The sequence below is a fragment of the Macaca nemestrina genome, chromosome 6, assembly GCF_043159975.1.
Source record: "Macaca nemestrina isolate mMacNem1 chromosome 6, mMacNem.hap1, whole genome shotgun sequence".
NCBI classification, from domain to species: Eukaryota; Metazoa; Chordata; class Mammalia; order Primates; family Cercopithecidae; genus Macaca; species Macaca nemestrina.
In genome coordinates this window covers 145,510,607-145,532,218 of record NC_092130.1, presented here as the reverse complement: position 1 = coordinate 145,532,218, position 21,612 = coordinate 145,510,607, and the positions used below count along the sequence as shown (strand labels likewise).

General features: G+C 37.0%; 1 protein-coding gene and 1 long non-coding RNA gene across 9 annotated transcripts in view; one reads left to right on the top strand and one right to left on the bottom strand.

Annotated features, from left to right (window-relative positions):
• The window catches only part of LOC105473062 (sperm flagellar 2), a 366,010-nt gene that overhangs the window by 197,851 nt on the left and 146,547 nt on the right, over positions 1–21,612 (top strand). For 7 of the 8 annotated variants that reach the window (XM_011726675.3, XM_011726676.3, XM_011726674.3 and 4 more), the window contains 5 exons: positions 7,875–8,127; positions 10,782–10,952; positions 13,089–13,229; positions 15,818–15,882; positions 20,720–20,906. In XM_011726675.3, the coding sequence (XP_011724977.2) occupies positions 7,875–8,127; positions 10,782–10,952; positions 13,089–13,229; positions 15,818–15,882; positions 20,720–20,906 (817 nt within the window). The remainder of the gene's footprint in view (positions 1–7,874; positions 8,128–10,781; positions 10,953–13,088; positions 13,230–15,817; positions 15,883–20,719; positions 20,907–21,612) is intronic. The other variant, XM_011726678.2, reaches the window with a different exon arrangement.
• The window catches only part of LOC139363906 (uncharacterized), a 236,171-nt gene that overhangs the window by 184,603 nt on the left and 29,956 nt on the right, over positions 1–21,612 (bottom strand). The gene's annotated exons all lie outside the window — the stretch shown is intronic.

The window sequence follows — 21,612 nt, the reverse complement described above, 5'->3', positions numbered from 1 at the left end:
TTTAAATCAAACTATTCAGATTAATACTACTTTAATTTCATTAGTATAGAAAAAAATTTGCTCCAGTGTAGCTCAATTGTCTCCTACTTTTTTTATGCTATTGTTGTCCTACAAATTACATCTTAAACCCATCAAGTCAGTTTTATAATTATTGCTGTATGCACTTAACTTTTAAATCAGATAAGGAGAAGAAAATAGTTACAAACAAAAATATATTTAAACTATTTTTTATGTTACTCTATGTAGTTACTTCTACTGACGTGCTTTAAAATTTATTCATGTGATTTGAGTTACTGAATATTGTCCTTTCATTTAGGACTTAAAGATTCCCTTTAGTATTTCTTATAGGGCAGGTATGTTAACAATGAGTTATCTTAGTTTTTGTTTATCCTTCAGTTTTGATATATATTTTTACCAGTCATAGAATTCTTGATTTGCAGTTTTTCTTTTTCAGCACTGTGACCATGTCATCCAGCTGCCTTCTGGCCTCCCTAATTTCTGATAAGTCAGCTGTTTATTTTATAGAGAAACTCTTGTATTTGATGACTTATTTTTCTCTTGATGCTTTTAAGATTCTCTCTGTCTTTGTCTTTCAACAGTTTGACTATAATATGTCTAGGTGTAGACATCTTTGTGACTAACCTACTGCAGTTCGTTAAGCTTCTTGGATGTGTGGATCCGTATCTTTCATCACATTTGTGAAATTTTGGCCACTATTTCTCCAAAGATTATTTTTGTCCCCTTTCTTTCTCTCTCCCATATATTTCACCAATTATGTGTATATTGGTATACTTGGTGATGTCCTGTAGGTCTCTGAGACTTTGTTCATTATTAAATAAACTTTTTGTTACAGAACAGTTTTAGATTTACAGAAAAATTATTGACATAATACAGAAATTTCCTATATTGTACATATCTATTTGTACATATTGCTAGCATCTTACATTGGTGTGGTACATTTGTTACAATTAATGAGCCAATATTTGTATATTATTATCAAATAAAATCTATATGCCATTTAGATTGTTTTTGTAATTTTTTACCTAATGTCTGTCTTGTTCCAGGATCCCATCCAGCATATCATATCATATCTGCTTAGGCTCTTCTTGAATGTGATACTTTCTCAGACAGACTTTTCTTATTTTCAATTATCTTGACAGTTTTGAAGCATACCAGTGAAGTGATTTTCCCTCAGGTGGAATTTCTCTAATGTTTTTCTCATGATTAGACTGGATGTATGTGTTTTGAGGTTCTGGTCATTTTTCTTCATGCTTTTTTTTTTCCTTTCCTGAATAGTTTTAGTTGACCTATCTTTGGGTTCTCAGATCTCGGATTCTTTCCTCTGCCAACTCTAGTTTGCTGTTGAACTATTATTGTGAATGTTTTTATTTCAGTTGTACTTCTCAACTTCAAAATTTCACTGTGTTCCTAATTTTATAATTTCTGTTTCTTTATTGATACTCTCTTTTTGTTGAAACAGTGTTCTCATACTTTATTTGAACTTTAACCATTTTCCCATTTACCCTGAGAGCACTAGCTGGCAGTGCTTGCAGGTGAAGCATTTACCTTGAGATAACTTTACCATGAAATATCTTGCTTTTATTATTGTTTTTGCATTGCTCTAGTGTTTTGACTTTGGAAAGAAAAGGCATCATTCTATTTACAGGATTCTATTTTTAGCAGTAGTATTTCCATTTACAAAATGTAGTATTTATCGATCACCAAAAATATCAAATCCTAGAAAACATAGCATTCCTATGTATAACGTTAACATCGTTCTCCAACAGTTGTTGGCCAAATATTTATTTGGTGAATCCAGTTTTTCCAAAATACATGATTCTGATGATTCTGGTGTTTGTTCTATTTAGAAATAATTCCAAGAACAGTCTTTATATTTTATTTTCACATTGAAAATTAGTCAGATTTGCTTCAGCCTCATAGAATGTGTTTATGTAAAATTAAATGAGCACTGGCAGTGAGCTGCACTTTTTTTTTTCTAAACAGGAAGAGGGTTTATAAACATAGTTTATTTTCCTTTCTTTAACATATTTATAATAGGTCATTGCAGGTCTTTGTCCAAGACTTCCCCACAGAGTTTCTATTCACCTTTTTTTTCCTTGTTTATAGGTCATACTTTCTTGTTTCTTTGTGCGTCTCATAATTTTTGAAAATTGGACATTTAAAACAATATAATGTGTCAATTCAGACCATCACATATTCCCAGAGTTTGTTGTTGTTGCTGCTGCTTCTGCTTTTTGTTTGTTTGTTTGTTTGTTTGTTTAGTAACTCTCCTGGACTAATTCTGTGAAGTCTATATTCTCTCTTGTATACTGCACCTGAAGTCTTTAGTTGATTTGCTTAGTGGTCAGCAATTGAACAGAGATATCTTTTAACACCTTGGACCAAGACATTTTCCTTTGCTAAGAAACTCTATGAGTGGCTTATGGCATGTTTTCAATGCTCTGGCAGTTTACAACTTTCCCTTAGCCTTTACTTCCTGCTTATGCAACATCTCAAAGTCAGCCAAAGGTGAGAGATTTGGACCTCCTCATGTCTTTCCTAGGCATCCATACATTCCTACACATGCATATGGCCTCAGAGTCCCTAACAGACATCTCATTCATAGGTTTTCCTTTTAAGTTTTTGGCCAGGCTCCTCTTTGTTCCAATTGGTTTTACTGTCTCAGGTAACTGTGATTATAAACAATTGCTATGATTGTTTTTTCCTAACACCCTTGGGATAGGACTTTTTTCAGTGAGTAAGCTCTATTAGGTCAAATAATGACAAGGTGTGAAAATGGGGATTTTCACAACACTACTGCGTTAAATAGTTAAATAGCAACACTCTGGACCAGGTGTGGTGGCTCATGCCTGTAATCCTAACACTTTGGGAGGCCAAGGCGGGTGGATCACCTGAGGTCAGGAGTTTGAGACCAGCTTGGCCAACATGGTGAAACCCTGTCTCTGCTAAAAATACCAAAAAATTAGCTGGGCGTGGTGGTGGGCACCTTTAATCCCAGCTACTCGGGAGGCTGAGGCAGGAGAATCTCTTGAACCTGGGAGTTGGAGGTTGCAATGAGCTAAGATTATGCCGTTGCACTCCAGCCTGGGTGACAGAGTAAGACTCTGTCTCAAAAAAAAAAAGCAACACTCTGAAGACAGGACTTCAGAGGCACTTCAAATCTGTCTGCTGCTTTGATGACTGCTAAACTGCTGGTTTTTATAGCTGCCATGGTTGTAAGTCTGCTGGTGGTTTTCACAGCCGCCATGGAGCTAGGGAGAGGGGTATGGACATGGAGCAAGCTAAAATGACAAAAAGCTCTCTGTCCTTACCACTATTAAGCAACTTTTCTTAAATAAATGCTCCTTGAGTTGTTGCAAGCTTTTAGCTAATTTCCAGAGTTATGAAAAAGTTGATTTTTACAATTTTTTGTCAGTTTTATTGTTGTCTTTAAGGAGGACTAGATTTTTGGAGGTTCTCGCTCTGCCATTTATGAAGATCTACTTCAAATCCATAATATTTTAACCTGATACTTCCTGCTCAAGTACTTCTTATTTTTGTTTGTCTGAAATGATGGGCCTTTATGAAGCTGCACCTGTGTTATAAGACTTCTGAGCAAAAGAATCTCTGATATTTTCATGCTAGAGGAATTATTCTTTCATAATCTAGATTATCCTAGTTGTATATATAGTAACTGTATGACACAAAAGAAGCCATAGATTAGAACTATACTATCATACCAAATAAACCCTGTTTTGCTAATCCCATCCAATTTCTTGACCTTCTGGTGTACAGGGTAACATCCTAACCCATACCTACATCTCATATTACACATCTCTTCCTCAAGGGCATGACATATAAATTCTTTGTTAGCCCCGGCTCCCCACTCTGCCTCACCTCTCAGCCCTTCGCTCCCTCTGTTCCTAGCTTTGCTGCTGCCAATAGAAGCTGGATTAGCCTCCAAGGTATAAGAATGCCAGGGTAGGTAGGTCAGTGTCTATGCCCTCCTTTTCTTTTTTGTGATTTCTCAGGAGTTCTTATACGTATAGATTGATGTGTTATGACTTGCACATAACCAGATGTCCAATCCTTTTGTTGTTGTTGCTGTCTATCCTTTTATGAAAGTTAGAAACTCAACCTACACATTTAATTTTTATAACACTGATCACTTTGTTGTCAGTTTCTTCATCTGTGTTTCTTTCACATTGCACAAAACACCATGAAGTTAGGGGTGTTAGGTTATTTTTCTTTATATCTTTAGGGCTTAACAGAGGCCTGGTACATATTTAACTTTCAGTCAATGTTTTTTTAAATTAATGAATGCCTACATTTCCTAGTAAATTCTCCAGATAGAGACCTTGTTTAGACTTCCCAACATGAAGCTAAAACTCTACACTTGTATCTCTAGGTGTGATATCCCCATCAGCTTAAGAAATTCGAGTGTTCCGGTCTCTGTCGCTCTCAAGGTCATGGCTTTATAAGGTGCTTCTCAGTGTGACCCGCATTCACCTTTCCAGCCACATTTCCCATTAACCTAGAATCCTAACCTAAGCTTCTCTGGTCCACACACACATCATATGTTTTTCTTATGCCTTGCACCTTTGCAGATTAATGTTATTTTTTCAGTTCTACCATGAGAAACTTGTGTTTATTCTGAAGTGCCAGCTAAAAATCTATTCCTTCTCTAAACTCTTCTTTTACTTTCTTAGATTGAGTCCCCCTTTTCTCTTTGTTCTAACAAAACTTTGGACATCCCTTTCCTTATTACATTATCGTTATCAAGTTATAATTACTTATTTATATATCAGTTCTTATCAGAGTGCCTGCCACATGAAGGAGACCAAACAATGTTTGATGAATGATAAATGAATGTTTACCCCTCAACTAGATTGCAAAGATCCTGAAAGTTGCAGAGTGTGTTTATTCTTTGTGCTCCAAGCATTGTCCTGGTCCATAGCAGGCTTATAGTATTGTTTCCAATGAATAAATGAGAGATATCAGAGAGGATATCTGCTTAACCATGGAAAAGTTAAAAGACCATCCTGACCAGATCGCAGATGCAGTGTTTCAGGTGTACCAAAGTGGCTGTTGTAGGCAGGACCACAGAGGGCCTTTTGTGAAATGGAAAAAGGGTCCCCATCTGGCTGGAAATGACTGTAAAAATGCAGGCCTTGGTGAACAGAAAGCCCTTTTTACAAGGAAAAAGGAGCCACATTTTTGATGAAGCAGTCTCATGCCAGGAACAAGGCTTAGCAATCTGAACAGAGGGTAGATTTCATACTCTTGTTCCACCTTTGGACAGGTGTGTGTCCTTTGTAACAGCCCTGCTTGTCATATACTACAAAGGACTAACTTTCTCTCTCACCAAGAGTCACTGCATTCCTTAATGTGGGAAGAGGGTCCTACTTGTATTAAGAACCAAATATCCATCTTCAATTCTTGGAACAACCCATTTTTCTCCCCAGGGCAGATGATCTTTTAAATAAGACAAGGATCAGTACATCTTATGAGTATGACCTTTGTAATGGTATATTTGGTCGAGAAAACAATCCCTTTTTTGTCATAGCCTAATTTTGAGGCAACTGGTACCAGGGCTTATGATTTGGGGATATTATCTAACACTTAGTTTATTTAGTTTAAAATGTAAACTGGAAATATATTTTGTAAATAACGTTATTCATCTTGGAAATAATTTAATTCTAAGAATACTCATCTAACTCTGAAAGAATTCCCTGATTTTGAATATTTTTATTCCTTCACAAATAGTGAAACTTGAGAAGATTTGTTTTTTTTAAAGTAAATAGTCAAGACAATTTCTGGGAGGGCAGCTACCACTTGCCTTGTAAGAGGATGTATTCCCTCACCAGATGGCAAGAAGGGAAGGAGACAGGTAGTCTCTTAGCAAGTAAGGATTGCTATTAGAGAGGGAAAAGTTTTTCCTAACACACATTTCTTAATTCCCTCAGAGGTCATCGTTTACCTCATATGCTCTGTCTCTAGAGCAAAGATGTCCCAGTGGTTTTTCCGTGTTCAAAAAACAACTGTTGATTATCCTGCCATTCTGATTCTACCCATGCTTTAACAAGAGTAGGCTTCCACCAATTTACACACAAGTTCTGTTCCCCAAATTTGATTGATTAGAAATACGTTTCCAGAGAGAAGTATTATTAGACCTGTGCACTTTGGCCAGTTCGTAAAATACATTTAAACCCTAGTAGGTAACTGAACTATAACATTAACAGGCTTGTTAACTGCATTCTGGGAGCCACATGATACAAGTGAGAGAAAGAGAAACCTCTTCTTTTTCTTGAGTGCAGGGCTAAGCTTTGACAAAATTTGGAAATGGGTAATGTTTGCTTTTGGACTCTCCCTCCTGAATTAGCATGCCCCTAAAATCTGTAGCCCAAGGTTATATATAACCCAGACCAAAGCTCTGACCGATCGCTCTCAGTTCACATCTTTCCAATTATGTGTAGTGAGCAAAGCACACAAGACTCCTAGGATGGGAAGGGTGTGAAAGGACAACTATGATGGAAGATCAAAAGGGGTGATAGATGCCTTTCTAGAGAATGGAAGCACATGTCATTGATTTGACTATCTTCTTTGACAATCATATTCCTCAAAACATGGTCTGCTTTACCTGAGTCATTATAGACAAATGTTGTATCTCCAACTGTATGGTGATTTGTGGAGAAACGGATTGTAAAACTGGACCTGAGAAGACCTTTAAAAAAGTATATTTAGTCTCATGCTGAGAAGGTTTTCTTGTAACATGCAATATCTCTTCTTGTCTCCTCTGAGGCCTGTTTCTCTTTTATTAATTTAAAATATTTTATTTGAAGTTTGATTGATGCAGCATAATATACTAAATATACGTTGCTAAATATTTCTGTTAAAAGAGTTATTAACACACAGAGGAAACAGGACAGTAAGTTACACCACGTGACCAGAACATGAATTCAAGATATTGCATCACTATTTTTGTTGACATTGGCCATCTCGTGGTGCTGGCTCCTCATTCATATTTAGAAATCACTCTTATATTTCCTCAGCTCCACATCCTTTTAGAGGATGGGTGCTTTTAGGTTAGATTGTAAGAGGCTCAAAAACATGCTAAGGCCGGGCACGGTGGCTCAAGCCTGTAATCCCAGCACTTTGGGAGGCTGAGATGGCAGATCACAAGGTCAGGAGATCGAGACCATCCTGGCTAACACGGTGAAACCCCGTCTCTACTAAAAAAAAATACAAAAAAATTAGCCGGGCGAGGTGGCAGGCGCCTGTAGTCCCAGCTACTCGGGAGGCTGAGGCAGGAGAATGGTGTGAACCCGGGAGGCGGAGCTTGCAGTGAGCTGAGATCCGGCCACTGCACTCCAGCCTGGGCGACAGAGCGAGACTCCGTCTCAAAAAAAAAAAAAAAACATGCTGTAAGATGTTATACATGCTTTGTCTATATATATAAATGTATGTTTTCTTTTCTGTAAAAAAGTTCCATAGCTGTCAGATTTTCAAAGGTATCTGTGATTCAAAAACAAAAGATTTAGAACCACTACCTGAATGCAATCTCTTGAGAAATTGTATACTAGGAACAGTATATCAAGTTTAGGTGTTGTGAATTCTGTATACACTTCTGAAGAAATTCTACTGTCAATTTAGGGCAGAAAATTTTAGTGTAGTCATTTAAGAGAAATGAATGCATGGAGTTCAGGTAGGCATGGTCAATAAAAAATCTCAATGTATTTACATTAGAGTGGTTTTACAGAGGAATGATACGGCTAAAAGAACATGAAATAATTCAAAATATTAGATAATAATATTTCTGATGTTTGTTGTCTTTAATGCCAATGTCTAATTATGTAAAATATTTTACTGTCCAGGGTTTCAAGTGCCAAACTTAATAATTTTTCTCGCTTGGAGCCAACACTTCACCTTCTGGGTGTGCAGTTTGATCAGAATGTGGCCCATGGCATCATCACAGAAAAGCCTGGGGTGGCAACAAAGCTGTTATATCAATTGTACATTGCTCTTCAGAAAAAGAAGAAAAGTGGACTGACTGGAGTGGAGATGCAAACCATGCAACCTCTGACAAATTTAAGACTTCAACACATGAAAAGTGAAACTTTTCGAGAGGTAGGTACATAAAAAAGCGTAATAAGCATGTCACAATGTAATATTTGATAAAGAGAAATGACAATGATATTGAATTCTCAAAGAAACCTCATTAGGCAAATATATCCCTTACATATGTTACTGGCCATACTTGGGTTTTATTTTATATTAATATTTTGAATTTATTTAGCCATTTTTGATGTCTCTCTCTATCCTATCCATATTGGCAATAGCTTATCAAACTCTTTTCCTAATTTCCAGTACTTTTTGTTGTTGTTGTTGTTTTAGAGAGACAGGGCCTTGCTTTTTTGCCCATGCTGGTCTTGAACTCCTGAGCTCAAGCAGTCCTCCTGCCTGAGCCTCCCGAGTAGCTAGGACTACAGGCCTAATACTTTTTGTGCCTGCTCCTCCCCTGCTGTTTCTACCCCATCATATCTGCCCAGATCTTATCAGCTACTGCAACAACCTGCTAAAATGTCTCTCAATCTCCCGGATAAGTCAATCAACTACTAAGTGAATCCTCCCTAAATTTTACTTTTATTGGATTCTTCTGCTCAGAAACCTATTTTGACTTCTTTCTAGTCCTCAGCATGGTATTTCTTTCTTCTATGTTAATTGACAGTCTGTCCTTAAATATGACTGTCTATTCCTGCTTTTCCTTCCCTCACACCCAAGCTCACCCTTCTCATCTCTCCTCTTCCCCAAACTGTTCCTCATGAACTGTGCAGCCCAGTACACATGGTTTCTTCCTTTGGAACTCTAGAGTGTAAGTAATTCTCACTCTCTTGGTTTTACCCTCCTGATACTGATATTGTTGGCTAAGTATTCATTATTTATTTGTCATATGACCGTACCAGATTTTTAGTACATCAGACTTGATGAGTATGTCTAGTACAATGCTTCAAACGTTGTAAAAACTCATTAAATGTGTTATTGACTAATTGATATGACTTTTTAGTTGACAATTCTCTCCCGTTCTTATGCATTTCCTATGGCAAATGAAGTGTGTTAACTTTTACAGGCCTCTGGAACAATCATGAGTGCTGCACTCATGCAAAATAGTAAATATCAGTGGATAGAATTATATTTTTAAATTTAATTTTTGAAGCAGCAATGACATAATAGATATGAGGGCCATCTCCATGTTTATATTTGTCCATTCTTCATGAATATCATTATAAGTCTAGTAGCAGAATGGACTCAGCACTCCTTGAGAGCTAGAAATTAGATTAGGCTTAATATGAATAATTTAATATTGCATTCAGCCTCCTTCACTTGCAAGCTGGTTAACATTGAGTGAGCCTCTAAACAACTCTCAGCTTCAATTTTCCCAACTATAAAAACAGGATGCTTATTTCTACCTACCTCAGAGTTCAGAATTGGACATTTTTGTAGCTTCAAGAAGAAGAGTGGACTAACTGGAGTGGAGTTTATATATAATAAAATGTAAAGCGGTCAACAGTGGCAAGTGCTATAAGAGCTGTGTAGATGAAGACAAACAAGAGCCTATTAGCTCATTTGATGTTGGTCATGGGTGAACTTCCAGAGTCAATAATTCATTCACTGAACAGATATTTATTGGGCTCCTACTTTTTGTCAAGCACTTGCACAACAAACACACTGGAAAAGCCCCAACCCTCTTAGAGCTTACATATTAGGGAGAGAAAAATGTTTCATTAGAGTGATATGGATTGCAGTGAGTTGAGAAGGACTTTGGAAATGAGGAAGAGGGTAGCATAGATTATTCTTTCAAGAAATGTGGAGGTAAAGAAGAGAACAGTAGGAAAGAAAAGCTCAAGTGAAGTATGAGATTGCTTGTTTTATGGACCTAGAGACTGGGGCCACTTATCAGTTGAGAAAAAGAGTCAGTGGCAGGAGAGATGAAAATGGTATGAGGACCAGATGGTAAGAGGCCCTCTGGGGACGGAAAGAGGAATATACAATCAATGGTTCATGTGGAAGAGATGATATCTATCGTAGGAAAGAAGTAGAGATACCGTCTTCTTTGATACTAGATGAGAAGAGATGCAGGTAATATCAATAAGGTTGAAATTTATTGAATGGCATGCCTAGTGATGTGCCAAGCCCTGTTTCAGGTGCTTTGTGAATATTATTTTACTTGATCTTCACAACAGCCATAAAAGATAGGTACTTTCATTAATCCCATTTTACAGAGGATGAAACTAAGACATAGGTGGATTAGGTAACTTGCCCAATTTTATGCAGCTAGTAAGTGGGAAAGCTGAAACACAAACCTAGGAAGTTTTAATGTTTCTTCACTTTTTACTAAGCAGTGGCTAAGCAATGGGAAGAATCGAGCTTCTTATATTATCTCGTATATGTTAAAATTGGTTTAATGAAATTATTTTTGCAAAAATATATTTCCAAGAATATAAATACCACTTATTGAAAATTAAACTCAGTGTAAAAAGTTTAACTATAAAAGTATATACGAGGCTATTTTGTAAGAAGGAACACAAAGGATAATGTTTTTGTAATTGCACTTACATCAATTAAAAATATGAGTAATTGGAACGGGCTTGAATTTAGCTTAACTATCAACAATAGTAATTTAAAGAATTTCATTTTGAAGACAAATTTTATTTGTGCTTATAATGAACATGTGCTTTTTATTCTCTAATAACAAAATCTTTTGAAATGCTTTTTTCATTTAGAGACTTAGACACATGATCCCACGTCAAACTGATTTCAATCTGATGCGGATTACACACAGGTTTCAAGAAAAATATAAACACGTGAAAGAAGATCTTGCCCATTTGCATTTTGAGAAACTTGAAAGATTTCAAAAACTCAAGGAAGAGCAAAGATGTTTTGATATAAAAAAGGTTCTATAGAACTATTTTTTCAGAAATTCATTAGTGCATAGTATACAGTTTGTGATTTATGCCTATAGTACACATTGCATAAGCAGTAGTGGAGCACAAGTTGCACTTTCCTGATGCATGACTTTGTCCTGCCCTACTCTCACCCTTTCTATCTCTCCCCTGCTCCTTTTCTCCATCCTGACTCTTGCTGACTGTCCCCTCTACTTGTGACTGAGAACAAGAACTGCCATCCTGTGGAGTGGCAAGATAACTGAATTACCTTCACTGGTAGAAATCATTGTTTCAGCTGCTTTAGGGATGGAGGGTTGCTACTAGCTACCCCATTGGTCAAAGGCACTTGCCATTGTCACCACTGAGGGAGATAGATCAGACATTGTCCCCTCGCTTTCTCCTCTTTTGCAACCTTTAGTCCTGCCCCATTTCTCTGTTCTTGGAAATGTGAGGTAATCCTTTGCTTGCTTACCTTTTCAATCACCTTGAACAACTCTTAACTTATTTCTGGCCCTTGCTTCTTGCTTTGACTAACTCTCTGCTCCTTCTCAAATTTCTTTAAAACTCTTTAATGATCTTCTGTGCCTTTGTGGATGAGAGAATAATGGTACATGGAATCATTAAAGATTTTTAAGAGTATTTCAGGTGACCGGGTATATGGAATGTGTAAACTACAGGCAAAAGAATTATGTAGTTCTTCCCATTGCCCTGTAAAATCACTTTTTAAATTCATGGATTTATTTGGAATGATAAGCAATTCTATTCTGAACATAGTCAGCTCTTTGTAGGGAAGAATGAAAAGATGACAAACAAACTGGAAGATCACTTGCAAGCTGGTTAACATTGAGCCAGCCTCTAAACAACTCTCAGCTTCAATTTCCCCAACTGTAAAAACAGGGATGCTTATTTCTACCTGCCTCAGAGTTCAGAATTGGATGTTTTCGTAGCTTCAAGAAGAAGAGTGGACTAACTGGAGTAGAGTTTATATATAATACAATGTAAAGCAGTCATGTAATTCTATGACTTGCCAGATGGTAAATAAAGGATTATATTTCCGTTTGGTGTCACATGATAAAGAGAGAACGCACTCTTAAAGTAGTGTTTAAGTTGAGGCCAATTGCAGTGACTCTAATTTATGTGGAATCAGCCTGTCCATTAGTGCCAAGCCTAATGCAGACGGTCTCCAAGAAAGTTGAGAAAAAGGAAATATAATACCATTAAATATTCTGAAATAAATTATGTTCAAAATGATCATAGGGAACAAATAAGGCAAAAGGGAGACCCTGTGTCTTCCTGGTTTTAAGAAAAAAAGATACACATATTGCAATTAAATAAATATTCATATTTTAGAAAATGAAATGAAAATTGTCTATTATTTAGGCCTTTTTAATGGTAAATTGAAATTTTTTATCGTTGGACATGGGAACTAATGATCATATTAGTTCTAATATAATGTATTAGTAGTAAAGTCATGATTAGTTTCACATATTACCTCTTAAATCATTTAAAATACTTTATCTGATTTTCAGTCACTTTTTCTTTTCAGTTACATTCTCCTGCTTATATTCTTCTTAAAATAACTACTGCCTACATACAGAAGAGATGATCCAATAATTATATCACATAATTTAGTGTTAATTCAATGTTTGAGGTTGCCCCTGAACTCATTGTTAAAGTGTGACTGGGTTTTGGGGAAGTTTGTCATTTTTATTGGGTTTCCCAGGAGCCCACCTAGAAACTGTCTCCTAGATAGAATTTTCTAATTGGACCATCTTCAGAGATAGAATTTTTTTCTTCCCATGCTTGGTAAGGTCATGACAGTAGGATTGGGAAAGAATTATACTCTTATTTAGATTTGGGACATCTTTATTGTCCTTTTAGTATCAGCACACAGAATGAAAATACAGACATTTGATAGATACAATTTTCAGATTCCAGAATTGTGTTTTAACATCATACTTTTCAGAGTAAGTAATATTGACACATGCTTCTTAACATTACACAATTGTGACACCTAGTCCCTTGGCTAATTGCTGGGTTCTGAAAATTTCAATAGATAAATTTTATATATTTGTACCTATGAGTGTATTATATTGCTTATTCTGTTATTCTGAATCACTAAACTAATGTATATGGGATATTCAGCAATACTTAAACAGAAGACGACAAAATGAAATAATGGCCAAAATCCAAGCAGCTATTATACAGATTCCTAAACCTGCATCAAATCGTACTTTGAAAGCACTCGAGGCCCAAAAAATGATGAAAAAGAAAAAAGAGGCAGAGGTAAGTGATAATCCTTTAATAGTGTGCTGTGTTTGTCTTAACTAAAGAGTAATCTCCCCTTGAAACATATAAAGAGACCTTCCAAAACTTCACACTTGCTTTCCAAATTATCTCTGACTTTGTCCTTTCTCATTCAGAATTCCTCTACTATATGCATATTCAACTCATTTTATATTCTTATTTGTTCAGAACGAAGAATATAGCTTTAGGCCAGCAATGGCAAACTCCTATTAAATGGCAGTCTGGACTCCTATGTTGAAAAAGATTCTGTGGTCAAAAACAAAGTAGGTCAGAATGGGTGCTGTTGTAATGGGTCATGTCTTATCCATCTGTGTTGCTATAAAAGAATACCTGAGGCTGGGTAATTTATAAAGAAAAAGAGGTTTATGTCGCTTATTTGGAAGATTCAAGACTGGGCATCTGGTGAGGGCCTTAGTAAGGAGAACGGGGAGGGGAAGTGGAGCCAGCATGTGCAGACATTACATGGAGAGAGAGAAAGTGAGAGAGAGCGGGTAGGGAGGGAGAGAGGGAGAGAGAAAGTGCCAGGTTCTTTTTAACAACCAGCTTTCATGGGAACTAACAGAGTGAGAACCCACCCCTAGGGAGGGAATCGATCTATTCATGAGGGAAAAAGAGAGTGAGAGAGGAGGTGCCAGGCTCTTTTTAACAAATAGCTCTCATGAGAACTAACAGAGTAAGAACTCACTTACCCACAGGGAAGGCATCAGTCTATTCATGAGGGATCCACCACTATGACCCAGACACCTCCCATTAGGTTCCACCTTCAACACTGGGATCAGATTTCACATGTGGTTTCAGGGACAATCATACAAACCATAGCAGGTCATAACTGCCATGGGTACAGCAGGGGCCAGTCAAGGTACACATAGCATACATATGCCATTCCTACTATATACTTTTACTCAATTCCTCATCATACCACACTATTTTTCTATAAATCCCAGGAATGGTAAGTGACTTATTGCTATCAGTATATTTAAATTTAAGATACCTATACCAGTGACATTTTACTAGACCACACCAACTGTCAATCATTTCAGTAAGATGCAATCTGATTATATTTCCCAGGAGAACAATGTTACAGTTCAGTTTGATACAAATTCCTGCAATTCACACTGCATACTGCTACAATGATGATTCATATTCTCTCATGTGACCTATGAAGATGATTAATAGCTACCATTTATTGAACATGCGCTGTATATCAAGCTGTGGATTGGACACTTCACATTATCTTTAATTTGTAAATAACTCTCTAAGTAGGGTATTATTTTTCTGGTTTTGTAGATGAGGAAACTGAGACCCAGGTAGTTGACATGTTTTACCCAGTGGTAGTAAAGCAGAGACTGACAGATCTCTCTGATTCCTATATCCATTGAGTTTTATATTAATTCACATTTTTTTGTTTTTTAAATATTAACAAAATATTCTGTACTTGGATTGTAAAATTACCACCTACAGAGGCTTTCATCTGATTCCATTTCCGTATCTATCTCTCGTATGTCCCTGAGTTGATTAAATTTTTTTTGTTTGTTTTTGTTTTCCTTTTTTGACACGGTCTTACTCTGTTGCCCAGGCTGGAGTGCAGTGGTAAAATCATGGATCATTGCAGCCTCAACCTCCCAGGCTCAAGTGATCCTCCCGCCTCAGCCTCCTGAGTACCTGGGACCACAGGTATGCAAGGCTGGTCTTGAACTCCCGGGCTCAAGCAAACCGCTGGCCTCGGCCTCCCAGAGTATTGGGATTACAGGTGTGAGCCACTGCACCTGGCCTGATTAAAGTTTTTAAAAAAATGTTTGTAAAACACAAAGGTGAGCTAAAGTTAAACTTCAGATAACAAATTAATAGTGTAAATATTTAAATGTTACAATATATTTAATATTGTTTAATATTGTTTAAAACACCCGAGACAACAATTTTTAAAGAAATATTTGACTTTGGGAGGCCGCGGGAGGATCGCATGAGGTCAGGAGTTTGAGACCACCCTTGTCAACATGGTGAAACCCCGTCTATGTTAAAAATACAAAAGTTGGCCGGGTGTGGTGGCGCATGCCTGTGATCCCAGCTACTTGGAAGGCTGAGGCAGAAGAATCACTTGAACCTGGGAGGTGGAGGTTGCCTTGAGCCAAGATCGCGCCACTGCATTCTAGCCTGGGCGACAGAGTGAGACTCACTCTGTGAGTCTCAAAAAAAAAAAAAAGTGAGGCTCAAAAAAAAAAAAAAAAGAAAGAAAGAAAGAAAGAAAGAAAAAGAAGTATTTGTATCCAAAAATGTATGTCCTGACTCTTTGATAATCTGTATTCTAATGAAATGCCCTTTGGTGCCCTGTCAAAATCATGAAGTGAATGATTCAGGGGAGGCAATTTTCACATTCTTTTAGGTATAGTTAGCCCAGTCTAAAAGCAACACATCAAAATTATAAAAAAAATTTTAGAATGCAGCTTTTCATATCCTAATTACCTTGAATTAGTAGTACATGTCATTTTATAAACTTGAATGAATATGGTAAATGAAGATGTTTCAATGGTTTTTAGATGCAGAGAACTGATGATGAATTTTCTTTAAAGGATGTGGCTAATGAAATTAAGAAGTTCGAAGCATTAATAAAGAAGGATCTCCAAGCAAAAGAAAGGTGAGATGTGAGCTATTTTAATAATCACAAAACTGCATTATGTTCTACACTTAGCTTTTGAATATTTAGAAATAGTTTATCTGGAAGAGCTATTCCAGGATCTTTTCACTCTGAAGAATGTTGATTCAGAGAGTATATTAGGGAAGATAAATGAGCTAAAGTTCAGATTGTTTGTTAGCAACTTTTATAAACATCTAGAGAAAGTGACTATTATGAAATGTAAAGTTGATTTATTTTTCTGTGCTATGTTTATTATTCTAAGTTCACACATATTTTTTAAACATTAGCTAAAATTGTTTCAAGGTACCACTAATTTAAGTTTGTCACAGTAAATCCTTTATTAGACTCTCAGCAGTTAGCATAGACACCAGCAGTAGGAAGTTGAGTGAATGAGTTCATTGAACAAATGTCACTAAGACCGTCACTTTGGTGGGTTCATTGAACAAAGTTCCTCATTAATTGGCTTCATTTACCTAAAGATAAAGCTCCTTCACACTTTGTTTTCTATGGGAGGTCATTGATTCACAGTAAGTAATTCATTAGAGATGACATATGTAGGAACAGCTTGGGTTTTTTTACATTTTTAAATGGAAACAATCCAAACTCTATGCATTTACATCTTATGAAATATGAGATAAATCTCTGTTAAAGAAGGTACTAATTCTAAAGAAAAGCAGAAAAAAATTACATACTTCAGTTTTATATTAAAATTTTCTGAAGGAAGGGAGAGACAGTCAAATGAGGAGGAACAAGGACAATCAGCGCCATAAGGAAGAAATGATGAAGTCAGATGTAAGAAAGAAAATCAAGCAAAATGGAGAATACTTATGTACATCACCTTTCCTCCTACTCTCTGTGGAAACTCCTGATGCCCTATTCTGATTCCCACTCCCATTTATCAGTGTTGCTCCTGACCCATAAAAGCAACATAAGCCACGTCTCCTTATCCATGCAGCCACCACTTGAACCCTAGTACACACCTACCCTGACCTTGGCCCATGAAAACACCAATTTCTTCTAATTATTTCACCCACCTCTCTAGCCACAGGCTCTGTGGTGATAAACAGATGGTGTCCACCAAAAAGACCATCTTAAACTACTGAATACTTTGCTACTTGATGAATGCTACCTTCTGTAGCTCCCTGGCCTGCCCCTTTCCTGGGACCCATCAGTTTCCACACAGTTTAGCAACCAGAGTTAAGATGAAACACAGCACTGTCTCCCAGGCCCTGTACCAGTATCTATATCTATTGGTTAGTGTCCTTGCCATGTCAGTTATTAAATGTCTTAAAGATCATCCCTGTGCATTACAGCTGCAAACATTTACCTGCTCCCTATTGCCTTTGCCAACCGAACCAGACCCTAGGTCTCTATCAGTTAGTTTCAGAAACCCCAAAACAACAGTGAATGAAATTAGAGGGAAATCTGCTTGTCTCTCATGTAATAGAAATCAGAAGGTAAGCAGCCCATAGCGTATGCTGTAGCTCCAAGGTTATCAAGGACTGAGGCTCCTCCTCTCTTCACTTTTGCCTCACTGTCCTGTTGTGTGGTTTTCATCCTCAAGGTTACATTCATGATACAAGTTGGTTGCTGGGACTCCGGCCACTTGGCCCATGTTCCAGATATCAGGAAGGAAGACAGACAAAAAAAGTAGTTATCTCCTATCTGAAATAGCTTCTTTCAAAAACCTTCGCAGAAGTCCCATATAACGTTTCTGCTTATATCTTATTGGAAAGCATTCAGTCACATGGTCACACCTGGCAGAGTGGGAAGCTGGGAAATGTAGTCTTTAACTGGACACACTGTTTCCCTGCATAAAGTTGGGGCTCTATTTTGAGAGAAAAGGGAGGGGAATAGTAGTGTCAGGTCCCTTCTTCACAGAAGCCTCCACTTGGTCCTGCCAGAGATTTCCAGCAGAGGGCATCTGAGATATTGACACCTTACTTACAGTAGGAGGAGAAGGCCTGGGGCAGCTGAAATCCCTGGGCCAGTTACCTCTGGCTGTGAACAGCTTCATCTGAGAATCTAAATCCTTTCCAGTGTGTTGCACAAAGTTCCTTTTCTCTTTTGGACTTAAAAAGAAATATGCTGGGAAGCATTGGCCTAGAGCAAACGTTTCAAGAAAACAGAGGCTATGGTTATGATATAGGACCCTTCTTAAGCCATTTCATTATTCAATACTTTTATAGTTCATGCTGAATCTTAGCTTAGAATCAAGTGTGTTCTGGGCACATTGAGAAGCTTCACACTAACTTGACTCCAGAAGGCAATAAAATCTCCCAGCTTGAACCGCAGGAGCACTTTCTGCAGCTGCCTCTTTCATAGCCTGCTCCTGAACAGTTTCTCAGGATGCCACCTCAAAGTCCACTGTTTTTCTTTTGTGGAAGAATGAAATGATGTCTCATGTCAGCAATGCAAGAGCCCTCATAACTGTTTTTTCCCCATGTAACAGTGTTCCTCCATTTTTTCATTTTTTATATGAATAATAAATACTGTCTGCTATTTGTTTCTTTAGCTGGGGTTATTAGCTGCTGTAATTTGGTATTTGGATTAATAGATTTATCAGAGGCTTTTCCCAGCAACTACTTTTTAAGAAATACAAATTTGACCAAGGTTTCTGCTACTAATAGGTTATACACATACAATTATTACATTAGATGAAGGTCTGGCAAGCAAACAGATAAAAAGAAAATATAATCACTGCCCTCAAGAAACTTACATCTAGTAAAATGAATATTTATTCAAGTACATAATGCGTAGCTTTTTTAACCTTTATTGGAGTAAGACAACAGATGGATGAGTTGACTAATTGATAAAGGAGAAGCAATTTGTTAAATATGTTATTGACAGCATAAATATTGTGTTGAGAGAGCTGTTAACCCATGCTCAATCCAGGGCAGGAGCTTTTTGCACAACACACTTAAGTACAAATATAATAAGATTTTTGATGAAAGATCTAAAAGTGTTACGCTACACAATTAAATACTAAATCTTAATAAATAGATAGGCTTAAACTCTGTCTTTGGCCTTACTGAGTGCTTGCTACCTACATAATGTGTGCTCAGCTCTTCTCAGTGACAGAATAAAATCAAAGGATGAGCCCCTGCTGATAAAATGATCGGAACTTTAGTTTGATTTTTATGCATGAATGGTGCTTTTTAGCACATTATTTGAAATTTAGCAGACTTCAACTTCTTGCCAGGCATGCTAGGCACAAGTGCAGACAGAAGAAAAATAGGATACTTCTCTTATTCACTAGGAGATCAGCTGGGAGCAGCAAACCTCCAAATTATGACCTATATTACAATGTGGTCTATATTATAAATATGCAGGTATTACATCATTAAACATCAAACATGAGTTAACTTTGTTTTACCAGAGCACTTGTGTCTATATAAGAATTGATGACAAATCTCTACACACTTTAATAATGTGTCCTTATTTTTTGAATAAGATTATAAGTAATATTATAAACCAAATATATTAATTACTTATAACAAAAACAATGATTATACATAATATAAAAATTCATTATTTCTAGGCAAGTAACATTATGGTATGCCTTGTACTATTGTATTATTCTGTTTACTTTTTGAAGAGATGCAGATGAGAATCGATGATTATTTGATCTTTATATACATAAAAATTTATCTTTTAATGATAAATTTGGAATGAATCTATGAATTCTGTACTAAGCCACCATTTGACTCACTAAATTGAATGTGCTTAACTTTCTGTTGCGAAGACCACTGGGTTCTTCCTGATCCTTTACGTTTTGGACATGAGATAGGACAAGAGCTCTGAGTTGAGTCTTCTTACTTGAGTCTCTAGGACATGGGCAAGAAGCCAGTCAGACCTGTGCTTACATGTGTGGCATGGTAAGCATGCAAACTTTCAACTGCTATGTTTTTGATAAGAGTTCAGCCACTGTTCTAAGCAGTCAGAAGTTCATCTGGGAGTGGATAGAGTAATTTGCATTTTCATAGGTGATGGAAGAGTGTAGTAGATGGAAACATTTGTACATAGAAGTACTCTCTAGTGACCTGGCTTTAGTGTGCCTGGTCTGCTGTTGCGAGCTGTGCCTTCCCTGACACTTGGGTTATCAATAGTCTGCCTCTTGTTGATTCAAAACAGGGGAGGTCAGAGACCCAGAGCCAGCAGGAACAAAAGGAAAAGAAATCCAGAATCTCTGGGTAGAATGAAAATCATAAAAAGTAAGGCTGAGCACAATGACTCACACCTGTAATGCCAGCACTTTGGGAGGCCAAGGAGGGCTGATCACATGAGGTCAAGAGTTTGAGACCAGCCTCCCCAACATGGTGAAACCCTGTCTCTACTAAAAATACAAAATTACCCCAGCATGATGGCGCACGCCTGTAATCCCAGCTACTCAGGAGGCTGAGGCAGGAGAATCGCTTGAACCCAGGAGGCAGAGGTTGCAGTGGGCCAAGATGTGCCATTGTACTCTAGCCTGGGCAACAAGAGCCAAACTTTATCTCAAAAAAAAAAAAAAAAATGGTGAAAGAACAAAAAGCTGATGGGCCTTGAAAGAAGGCTATGCTAAGGACCTCAAAGAGAATTTAGAAATGGGGTGAAGCAAATGGGATCTGTTGCTAAGCTACTGGTATCACACTGATTTTGAATATTTTCTTCAATGCTTGTATTAATAAATTAACAGTGAACTCGCTGATTTTGAATATTTTCTTCAATGCTTGTATTAATAAATTAACAGTGAACTCAAGGGATCCTTCTCCTGAGGCCTTTCTCCATAGTCACAGATAGTGGCATGGGATCACATTATTTTTAAAAAATCTAAAATAAAAACTATTATTCTTAGTGCATCCAAGACTTCTTTAGATACAGCGGGCCAGACAACCACCGATTTGTTAAATACTTACTCGGATGATGAGTACATTAAAAAAATCCAGAAGCGCCTCGAAGAAGATGCTTTTGCACGAGAGCAAAGGGAGAAAAGACGGCGGAAATTGTTAATGGACCAGTTAATAGCCCACGAAGCACAAGAGGTAAGATATTTAGATGAAGGTTAAATAATAGTGCTGGGAATTCTACAAAATATAGTCTTCTATACACATAATATGTAGTTTATATATGTATTATCTGCTACTCTGCATCAAATATCATATCATAATAGGAAATATACTAGAAAAAAACAGCTATTTACTGATGAATCTAAAATCTGGTGATAGTTGTACAACATTATGAATGTAATTAAGACAAATGTATACTTTAAAATGGTAAATTTTATGTTACATATATTTTACCATAATAAAGAATACATTAAAAGGAACCCAAAATCTGTGTCTGCCATGTGTACTCTATTGTTACTTTTAGAGGAAAAAGGGAAGGGTTTAATGAAAACAATATGGAAAAGTTGTTCGTCCTCTCCTTTTGTTCACAGTTCTATTCCAGTGGTTCTTAAAGCATGGCTCCTGGACCAGCAGCAGCAGTATTGCTTGGGACTTTTAGGAATAGAGATTATTGGGCCCCACCCCAGATCAGACCTGAAACTCTGGAGGTAGGGCCCAGTGATCTGTTTTAACAAGCTCTCTACGTGATCCTGACTCCACTACAGCTTGAGAATCACTGATCATTTCTTACATTGAACACATATTTATTGAACTTCTATGCTTTGAGTACTTGTGATAGGCCCACAGATATAACAGAGAGCAAGAATAACAAGATACTTGTCTCCCAGAGCTTTCTGAAAAC